General features: G+C 51.5%; 1 protein-coding gene across 1 annotated transcript in view; it reads left to right on the top strand.

The window, feature by feature from the left end:
* Window positions 1–11,251, top strand: part of AK8 (adenylate kinase 8) — a 136,434-nt gene that overhangs the window by 7,204 nt on the left and 117,979 nt on the right. The window contains exon 3 of the mRNA XM_008563686.1: window positions 1,681–1,794. Coding sequence (XP_008561908.1) covers window positions 1,681–1,794 — 114 coding nt within the window. The remainder of the gene's footprint in view (window positions 1–1,680; window positions 1,795–11,251) is intronic.

Raw genomic sequence — 11,251 nt, 5'->3', positions numbered from 1 at the left:
AAAAAAAAAAAAAAAAAAAAAAAGAAAGAAACAACTTGAAGGATGCAAGAAATACCTTGGACTACCTTTCTTACCGTTTTTTATCTCTCCCTCCTTGGAGGCAACCCCTGTTCAGAAACTTGTGTTTTATTCTGTCTGTGGCTTCAATCTTTAAGGTCAATCTTTTAAGTGCCAAAAACGTGTTAAAATCGTAATCATCTGAGATGGAACTCTTTCTGCTTTTTACAAGCCTGGCTAGCAAACATCAGTGACCCCTTCCTCAGTGACTAAGCCACCGCTGTGGGCACTCACCGCAGGTTGGTCTGGCGGGGGAGGCTGCTCTTCCAATAACTGGGAGCTTGCTTCATTCTGCCAAGGAATGAAGACAGCCGACCCTTGCACAAAACAACTTGCATCTGCTATGCTTTGGGAGTTAGCATAGCTGTTCTATGCATCTGTCATCTATCTGTCCATCCATCCTTCTGTCTGTCCATTTCATTCCTCAGTAGCAGGCTGTCAGCTTCCACTCCCTTCTGCAGCCAACCCACCCGAATCCAACCACTCTCACCGTTTTACTGTTAGAAACTGGGGCTTCCAGGCCTGCCAACTATCCGCATTACCAGGTGCCTTGGAAAATGCGGATTCCTGGACTCCCCACCAGACTGACCTCATCAGAATCTTCTGGGGTTGGGCCTAGCAAATGAGTTGCAAAATGCTCCCCAGGTGATTCTGACGTGGGGAGCTAGGGTAACAGATTCTGCATTCAGACAATCAAGCTTACCAAGAACTGTTTTCAGGAAGAGTCTGGTCGCTCAGTGTGATAAAGGGCCTTTGTCTTCGACATTTGACACTCTGGGGCCATCTGTGCTTCCTTCCGCTTCTAGCGCTTCCCTGCCCACTGGTAGGAATTTGCTGGGTGGAGCAGATTCAGAGCACAGAGACCAGCCTTGGTCAAGCCTCGGCGTGGCCGAGGCGATGGAGCTTGTCCTCCTTGGTAGGTCAGGCACTGACCCCGCTCAGCTGCTGTTTCAGCTACAAGCCTTTTGTTTGGCTACTGGGCTTTTGCCATGTTAAGATGGTATATAGTGAAATCCAAACAGGGCTCTTTCCTGATATTGTCACTGCTGTTTCCCAGCAGAAGGAACAGAGTTAAGGTTCACACCAACCTGGGGGACCTGGAAGGGCCTTCAGAGTCATCCCATGCTAAGATGGTCATAAGCATAATTTTGGTGTTAAGAACATTTCATTGCATTATTAGTCCTTAAATCTTATTCGTCCCTTGTTGACCAGAATATATCATCTCCCAATCTTTAAGAACAAATGAACATTGAGTGTAGGTTGTGACCCATAATAGGTCTTGTCCTCACACTTCCTGTTCTAAACCCTCCTTGAGTTAAAAACTGTGCACAGAGCTTGAAAGGTGCGCTAGGGGCAGCTAAAGCACAGCCTGCATGTAGGTTTTCCAGTCCATTTAGAGCCAATGGCTGGTTGAGGAAGAGATGGCACAAGGCAGAATTCTTAGGCCAGGAGGGACTTCATGGGCTTGTCTCCCTTGGTGGCCTTCCTCCAGCCAGAAATATGTATCTTCCCTGCAGCCAACGTTTTTCTAGTAGAATATGGAAGGACCTGGGCATTTTAAGGAAGTTATTCTTAATGTATTTGTTGTTTTTACTAAAATTTTCTTCTCTTTCCTTTCTTCAGGCAATGTGGCTTTGCAAACATCTAAACAGCAATCTCCTCACCATGGAAAACTTGGTAGCAAGAGGATTTTCCCAGGTGACTGCCGAAGCCAGAAAGCATTATCAGAGAGTCAAGGTAGGAATGGCCCTGGGGACAGGGCTGGGGACAGAATGATGGTGCTTCCCAAGCCCACCCCCGGCCCCCCTCGCTACTCACATGGCTGGTTTCCATTTCCTTTTGGGTTAAGTGAAGGAAAATGCTGGGGCAGAATGAGAAACAGGCGGGATGTGATGGAAGGAAGGAGAGAATTCTTGACGAAGGCCCATATCCTGGTGGGTACCCGGGGGGAGGTTGGTGTGGTTGGAAAGGATTCTTACTAGCGTGAGGGAGGCTGTTCCGTCCCGATGGAGTGGTCCAGGCTTGCTCCTTTTCTTCTTAGGGTCAGCCAAATAGAGGGGGCAGAGGCAGGACCGTGGTCTCCTCCAGCAGGTGGCATTCCTGGTGGCCTCCACCAGGACGTGCAGGGCTGAGCTGGGCTGGGAGTTCGAAGGGCAGGTGTCGGGCTGTCTCCACAGTGGAAAGCCCCCCCAACCCCCGTGTGCTGCATCTGGGGGTTGTTTCCCTCCCACCCCCCAGGCTCCCTGTCCTGCCCTCTGGCCCCGCAGTTCCCATTGCTGGGGTCCCTCTAACACACATCTGTGGGGGCATCCCAGGAGGACTGGATGTTCTGTTTGGGTTTTTTTTGTTTTTGTTTTTGTTTTGTTTTGTTTTGTTTTGGTGGCTGGTGGGTATGGAGATCTGAACCCTTGACCTTGGTGTTATAACACTGAGATCTAACCAAGTGAGCTAACCGGCCAGCCTGGATGTTCTGTTTCTAAAATACCACCAGCCCTATATTTACAAATATCTTTTAAAGGGAGATATAGGGCTTGATCACTTTGTTTCTCTTCAGCACAAATAAAAACTCAAAATACTTCTTCAAAATTCCCTTTGGAGCATAGGCAGGGATGTGCCCCTCCGGGCGTTCTTCCCCGAGACCCAGGCTGTGTCTTGTTTGTGAGGGAGACCGCTGAGGGTGATGAGGGTGCTTGTGCTTGCTGAGCGCTCAGTGCCTACAGGGCACGTGCCAGGCCTCCCTGCTTCTAAATCCTGAGGCCGACAGNTCTTCAGGCAATGTGGCTTTGCAAACATCTAAACAGCAATCTCCTCACCATGGAAAACTTGGTAGCAAGAGGATTTTCCCAGGTGACTGCCGAAGCCAGAAAGCATTATCAGAGAGTCAAGGTAGGAATGGCCCTGGGGACAGGGCTGGGGACAGAATGATGGTGCTTCCCAAGCCCACCCCCGGCCCCCCTCGCTACTCACATGGCTGGTTTCCATTTCCTTTTGGGTTAAGTGAAGGAAAATGCTGGGGCAGAATGAGAAACAGGCGGGATGTGATGGAAGGAAGGAGAGAATTCTTGACGAAGGCCCATATCCTGGTGGGTACCCGGGGGGAGGTTGGTGTGGTTGGAAAGGATTCTTACTAGAGTGAGGGAGGCTGTTCCGTCCCGATGGAGTGGTCCAGGCTTGCTCCTTTTCTTCTTAGGGTCAGCCAAATAGAGGGGGCGGAGGCAGGACCGTGGTCTCCTCCAGCAGGTGGCATTCCTGGTGGCCTCCACCAGGACGTGCAGGGCTGAGCTGGGCTGGGAGTTCGAAGGGCAGGTGTCGGGCTGTCTCCACAGTGGAAAGCCCCCCCAACCTCCATGTGCTGCATCTGGGGGTTGTTTCCCTCCCACCCCCCAACCAGGACGTGCAGGGCTGAGCTGGGCTGGGAGTTCGAAGGGCAGGTGTCGGGCTGTCTCCACAGTGGAAAGCCCCCCCAACCCCCGTGTGCTGCATCTGGGGGTTGTTTCCCTCCCACCCCCCAGGCTCCCTGTCCTGCCCGGCTCCCTGTCCTGCCCTCTGGCCCCGCAGTTCCCATTGCTGGGGTCCCTCTAACACACATCTGTGAGGGCATCCCAGGAGGACTGGATGTTCTGTTTGGGTTTTTTTGTTTTGTTTTTTTTTTTTTTTTGGTGGCTGGCGGGTGTGGAGATCTGAACCCTTGACCTTGGTGTTATAACACTGAGATCTAACCAAGTGAGTAACCGGCCAGCCTGGATGTTCTGTTTCTAAAATACCACCAGCCCTATATTTGCAAATATCTTTTAAAGGGAGATATAGGGCTTGATCACTTTGTTTCTCTTCAGCACAAATAAAAACTCAAAATACTTCTTCAAAATTCCCTTTGGAGCATAGGCAGGGATGTGCCCCTCCGGGCGTTCTTCCCCGAGACCCAGGCTGTGTCTTGTTTGTGAGGGAGACCGCTGAGGGTGATGAGGGTGCTTGTGCTTGCTGAGCGCTCAGTGCCTACAGGGCACGTGCCAGGCCTCCCTGCTTCTAAATCCTGAGGCCGACAGACAGAGCCAAGGCCTGTTGATTGAGGCTGAGGCATGTCCATTGCTTAAATGCCGGAGCACAAGTGTCCAGCACACACATCAACTGACAAGTTCATTGCCGGGCAGATCCAGGAGACAGAAACACACATGACATCTGATGGCACCTTCAAACATTTGAACTTCCGTCACTCACATGTCAAAGAAAGCTTTTTTCCCCAACAGTACAGATGATAAAGATAATTACCCAACTTGACAAAAGTTGAGGGTGGTGGTGAAAGAGTTTTTGAACTTCCGTCACTCACATGTCAAAGAAAGCTTTTTTCCCCAACAGTACAGATGATAAAGGTAATTACCCAACTTGACAAAAGTTGAGGGTGGTGGTGAAAGAGTTCAGGGCATGATCCACTGGGGTGGGGTGGGGACTCTGGTGCCCCCTGCCCTGGTGCCCTGACCACGAGCTGGGTGAGAACTCGGGGTGTCCCTCCAGTCTCCCTAGAGACTGGGGCTGAGGGCTGGTTGCATTCCGTCTGTGTCTTCATCCAGTGGGCAAGGTCTTTACCACAGGCTTGTGAGGCTCCTGCTCCTCCAAGAAATTGAGAGTGAGTTTCCAGGCCTGTGGGCCACCAGTGAATGGTGGCTGGCAGGACGAGTCTCATGGCCAGACCTTGGTCTCAAGCAGCAGGAATCCACCAGGCTGCCCAGGGCAGAAAGAGGACCTGAACGGGGACACAGTGACCCCAGGGACCTAGACAGAGGAAGCACCCAGCTGTTTGGCTCAGCAGCCAGAGATCGGCAGCCACCCCTGTCCTCTCTGCACCTCGGGACACTTCATCATCATCTCCATCCTCCCTGCAGTTTCCTCTTCCTCCTCTCTTCCGTGTTGGCATGTTCCTGGCTCGTGTGTCTTCAGTTCAAACCACCTATAGAGGCAGCTCAGGGTTAAAGTCTCAGGAAAGGAGATCTTCCCAGGCCAGCTGGTCAGGGGTGCAGAGGGGGCTGGGCGAGAATGTGGCTGTGAGGGCCCCTGGTAGGGGTAAGGCAGTGCTCAGAGAGGAGGGGCAGGACTGAGGCGACTCCCAGCCCCAAGTCTGCCTGTGACAACAACTTGATGGGGAAGGAAAGCCTCACTCAGCAAGGTTAGCCTTCCATGAGGTGGCGTCCACTGATCCACTCCCACAGTCTTGCAGGAGTCGGATCGTGTGGTTACAGCCTGGGGGGGACACCAGCTTTTGGGGGTGGGAGTACGGTTTTAGAAAGAAAGTGGTTATCTCATTCTCTGCAGAAGACAAGACTGTTGGGCTGGGGGAGGTAGGCTTATTTCTAGGCTAAAGATGCTTTTATTGGGTTCATAAAATTCAACAGAGAAGAGGGAGTTTAAGGAAATTCCTCCTGGGTTTCATTACACTAATTATCAACATATTTCAGACCACATCCTTGAAGTGCTTTCAAGGGTGTCTTGTTGGGGTTTCTTGGTTCAGAAGCATGGGTGGAGGGAGATGAAAGGCAAGGACGTCAGGCCTAATCAAGGAGTAAAAGGTTCTGAAGAGCTGAAATGGGTGCGTGTCGGGGCTCGGCTGCGCGTGGCCTTGTCTACAGACGGCCGCCTGCCAGGCCAGGCCTCTCATTAAATTGTGTGCTGATTTAAAGTCTTTACGGCTAGTTTTGCAAGTAGTGATAATACCTTCAAACACTTCATTTTCTTCTGCTAATTTTGGCTCTGCCCTATTAACCAATACATCCCCATTTTAGGCATTTCCAAATGGTTTCCAAAATACTTCCAAATTACCTAGTATATGTCAAGCGCTATTTTGCAGTGCCAGGGGAGTGCCAACAGTGAATTCCTTCTCTTTGTCCCTGCGAGCTTCCAGCCAGTGGGGAAACCGAGGGTACGGTAAGACTAAGCCCAAGGCAGGATCTGGGAGCCAGGAAGCCTCATTCAATCAATTAATTGAATTGGCTTGGTTGACTGATTCATTTCCAAATTCATTTAGATTAATTCTGAGCTGTAGGCTGGGAAGGGGGTACAGGCTGCAAGATTTAGGGGCCCCGTGGAGCCCTAACCACAGTCACACGGAGCAAAACCTTCCTAAAGGGCATAACTTTTTTTTTTTTTGTCTTTTTCCGTGTCCGGCAACGGGATCGCAACCCTCGATGTTGCCCCCGCGCCTCGCTCAGCCAGTGAGCGGGAACCGGTCTGTATGTTGGATCCGAACCCTCGGCGGGAGCGCCGCCGCGCTTCCCAAGTGGCGCACTGTAGCAGTGTGCCACCGGGCCGGCCCTAAAGGGCATAACTTTGATGATCGAAAGGAGAGCCTGGAATCAGACAAAGTGTCAGGAAACCCACAGGCGCAGGGATGCCCCTCAGGATACTGGGGATTCAAGGCGACCAGGGATTGGAAACAGCTTTTTTGTTTGTTCGTCTGTAACTGTTTATTATGAAATATTGTAAAACTATCCAGAAGCCGTGAGAATGGCATGAGAACCCCCACGGACCCCTCCCGCCTCAGCTGCTGAGTTCACGACGGTGTAGTTTCACGCTGTGCCCACACCTACCCCCTGCTCCTGGATGATGTGAAAGCAAACCCAGACAGCTTTTCATTTCATCCACAGATGTTTTAGTCTATACCTACTGAGAGACTGAATGCACAAGTGGACAGTGGCCAGACTATACATAAAAATAGAACTCTGACCCACAATCCGCAGCAACTGGCCCAGGAAACCAACCCATCACCCACAATAACCAGCCCAGGAAGCCAGCCTACTGTGTAGTCAGACTCGGAGGACATCAGACTGCTGTCTCCACCAGCAATGCAGGAAGCTGGACAATATCCCCTGTAACAATCAGCCCCAGCCAGCCAGGACTTGATTAATAACTGACAGCTTCCTTAATTTTTATCTCCACTTCCAGCTTAGGACCAGCCAGAGAAAGCCAAACATGCTCCCCGAACCATTCCCCTAGGCTGCCCTGCTCCTAGTGAGCCGCTTGCAGCCTCCATCAGGGCACACCTGGAGCCTTCCCTTTCCTCTTCTAGAAGCTTCCACACTCTTCTGCCTGCCTCTGAGTCTGCAGATGCAAATGATGGTGACCAACTCCCTGGACACAGCAAGCTCTGAATAGATTATTGCCTTTGCTTGCCTTATTTGGGTGGTCTTAGTTTATTTTCATACTCCAAAAGATAAGGGCTCTCTTTATTACACACACACACACACACACACACACACACAATCATATTTTCATACTCCAAAAGATAAGGGCTCTCTTTATTACACACACACACACACACACACACAATCACACACACACACACTATCACACCTAGACAACTCACCAATGATTTGGTCAGTATCCGGTCAGGGTTAAAAATCTCCTTGAGGAGACAGCTTTCTGGTGGCCCCTGGGCCGTCCCCCCTCTGGGGTGTGGACACCTCCTGCAGTGCACCATTCACAGCCCCTCACAGCTGATGCTTCGATCCATCAGACTCTTCTGGCTCAGAGCCGGAAGAGTCACTGCATGCTCTGATGGCTGCTGCTGCTGCCACCGGGCAACCCCACCCAAGGCCATTGGCTGGTGACCGGCACAGTGGTCAGTGTGGTTTGTTTAGATGCTGACTCCACAGATCTTCCTGGAGGAGGTCAGGGACCCACAGACACGTGAAAGCCACCAAGAGTCAAAATGACTCCAGTCCTCATGCTGAACACCATAAGAGGGCCATGGCTTCCAACAATACTGCTGAAGCCCCCATCTTTCCTTCTCGTTGCAGTGGCTGTAGCATCTTCTCCACAGCCCTGTCCCCCGCTCAAACACCCCTCGTGGGACCCCAGCCCAAGGCCACCCTGCTCCCTCTCCTACTCTTTATTAAGCTAGTTGAATTCATCTCTTTTGCTGAATCCTTTTCCTTCATGTGCTTTCCCTGGTCCTGTCTCTAAGCCCATAATCCAATTCACCATCACCAGCACCACAAAAAGGCTCAGGTGCAGGCCCTGGGGACGAGATGGGGAGCGAGGCTGGGGCTGAGTGAGGCCAGCCAGGAGCTCAGGGTGCAGAATTTCAGGAGGCCCCCACTCTCAGGTGCTGACCCTGTACGTGCATGAGCTTGAGATTCCTACTATAAAAAAAAACTTTATTACTGAAATCCCTGCAGAAAGAACATGTATTTGCAAATTTGCAGCTGCCTAATCCAGAGGTTCTCAGCCCTGGCAGCATATTAGAATCACCTGGTGCATGTTAAAAAAAAAAAAAAAAATCCATACCTGGGTCGCAAAGGATGCATTTAGTCCCAATCCCTAGGAGTAGTGCTATGCATTTGCATTTTTTAAAAAATGCTCCCAATTCTCCCCTGGGGCTCCTGGGGCCCCTGAGACCTCGGCTGGAGCAGAGGGCCCCAACCACCACCATCTGGGCAACCAGGCCTGGCCACCACAGAGCCAGATCCAAAAGCCCCCGGGGGCTCTGAGACGGGGAGCCAAGGGCCTTAGCCCTACCCGCCCCCCAACATCTCAGAGTGTAATCACTAGACAGGAGCATTTCTATGGGGTGTGTCACTCATCCGCTCATGTCCTTCACCCAGTTTCTGCTTAGATTTTTCTACCTCATTTTCAAGAGTTCTTTCACCATTAAGGATGTTAATGTTTGTGTTAAATTTGTTCCCTATTGACATAAAAATAAGAAAAATAAATAAATAAGATTTTATATTTAAAAAAATAAAAATAAAAAAACGCTCCCCAGGGAATTCTAACATCAGCCGGCTGCGAACCCACCAAGCAGCACCCCCCCTTTTCTCATTGCAATGATGACTTTTACAGCACAGTTACTACCAGGTCAAGGTGTCTTCAGAATCAACTGTTCAGTAAAGCAAAATAGCCTGTGTTTGTTGAATGAATAAATGACCCAATCTTTGAAGGCTGGTCAGACACCAAGAAGTAGGGACACCTTCCCAAGGCTGGGTTCTTCCAAACTTCAGTTTTCCATTCTGTTTAAAAATTTTAAATCTGATGTAGCCCAATGTCCACAAGTGCTCCAGCTGCCCAGAGTCACCATTTTCTTCAATATCCAAATAAAAGAACCTGCACCCTCATCCTGCCTCTGTCTGCACACAAGGAACATAGTCCCCTCCAAACAGTTGTGAGAACTGGGAAACAGCCCGTCAGCTCTTGCTTCCGAGTCCCACTGGACGTCTCCAGCACCTCTGGCCACTCCACCTCGGATTATAGCCCAGATCGGCCTGAGGTCCAGTCACCCAGGCTCCTTTTAAAGTTCAGTGGCCTTATTCCATTCCAGGGTCTCTCTAATCACCTCCCTCCGTGGGCCTGTCTGGAGCCACATTGTGGGGTCTGCTCTCTTCCTTCAAAGACTCTTCTCCTAGCCCCTTCCTTCTCTTATCCCATCCCCCAAATCTCCTGTCTTCCCCTTCCAGACTCTAGGAAGACAGTTCCTGCCATCTCCTAACCTGCTCTGACAACTCTGAGAAGCAGCAGAAACTTTGAAATGAGAGTTGTCTTCGAAGGATTCTCTGATCAGTTTCTTGGGGAGCTCAGGTCCGAGTACAGGGCTTCCCTCCCCTACCAGGAGCCCCTTTCGGGAGAAAGAGGGTGGAGGTGGGATAGACCAGGCCATCGCAACGTTTCCTCTCCCCACTTCACTCCCAAAGTTCATACTTCGGATCAAAATGCTCGTGACTTCTGAGTGTCACCCGCCAAGGTGACATGATGACATTAGTGTCCCTGAAAGTAGGGCTTATGTCATCACAGTGTGAGGAAGCCCAGGCTTGGAGAAGTTAAGTGACACCCAAGGGGCAGAGCCAGGGTTACAATCTCCACACTTGTTGCCTCTTAGCAAAATAGTAAAGGTTAAGACTTTCCTTTCAAGGGAGGAGCAGCAGATCAGTGATTCTGCCCCTGGGTCCCAGGAAGCCACTGAAGCCCACACTGGGAGCTGGAAGGGGAAGAGAAAAAGCTCCAAATTGGAGCAAACGCAGCAGCTCCTGTCCCTAAGGGGAGGGAAGTAGGCTGGATGCTGTGGTGCCAGCTGGCAGGGATGAAGGGCCGGGGGCCTGTCCCTGGGCCTGGGCCTTCTCAGTGACCAGCAGCGGCCTCTCTGAGTTGTCATCCACTTGTCTCTGATTCTGCCCCCAAAAAAACAGGCTTTGGGGGGCTGCGGTGGGGGAATATGGCTGAGCTCTGGAAGGAGGACGCCTGCTTGCTGCAAAGACAGTTTGGCAGGGCTTCGAGGAGCAGCCCCCTGAAAGCCCCTGCTGCTGATGTGACACATCAAAGCTGGCATTGAGACAGCACAGTAGCGGGGAGCACTCCAGAGAGGCTGCGCTCAAAGCCACCGTCCTCTCCCCCACCATGCGGGCTGCAGGGGGTGCTGCGCCCCACCCGGACCTGCCGACTTTCAATCCGTGTTCTTTGACTGGCTGGCACCCCCCTGGGTCCCCCGTACCTGTTTGAATGCTGCCTCCTGAATGGGTGTTTTCAGGGAGGGAAGATGAATCTCGGGAAAATGGCCTCAGGATGTCAGGAGGGGACGAGAGAGGACAGAGAAGCATGGAAGGGGATGGAGGAGACACGAGGGGACGATGTGGAGGGGAGGGGCGGGCTGCTTCTTGCCCACCCCTGACTAGCCGACCTGCAGAAGCCTCCCTGGATACCTGGGAGGAGAGGGCACTGGCAGAAAGACACCTTCCCTGTCAGGCAGGGACTCTCCACCCCCACCCCAGCTTCTCTGTACCTGCTGCCCCGTTCCCTCTCTCCAGGGTCTTTCCTTTGAATTGTTCTGTATATGAGCTGGCCCAAGTCTGTTCACTGAGCACAGATGGATAAGTTATTTGGGGGTAGGAAAATGGCAAACTCAATCATTAGAGGTGGTTGAGGGCTATCTAGTACCCCCACCCTCGCCACCAGGACCTAATGAAAGCACAGCGTGGACAATTTCTGCCACGTGCACACTTATTAAAGCACCATGTCTAAATGAACAGGCCCTGAAGGGCTCACCCAGCCTGCTCGAGAAGCTCTGTGTTGCCCCAGCTCTACGCCCCTTAAGTTCTCCAGCAGCACTCAAGTCAGACACAACAGCATTCCAGAGGCAAGTTCTGGTCACTCGGAGCCCTCGCAAATGTATATTCTAGAGTTAAATATTAAGGCTTTTCTTCAGCATCACTAGAATATTGCA

This window comes from Galeopterus variegatus, unplaced genomic scaffold, assembly GCF_000696425.1.
Source record: "Galeopterus variegatus unplaced genomic scaffold, G_variegatus-3.0.2 Scaffold176, whole genome shotgun sequence".
In the NCBI taxonomy this organism is placed as follows: Eukaryota; Metazoa; Chordata; class Mammalia; order Dermoptera; family Cynocephalidae; genus Galeopterus; species Galeopterus variegatus.
This window is presented reverse-complemented; position numbering and strand designations above follow the sequence as displayed.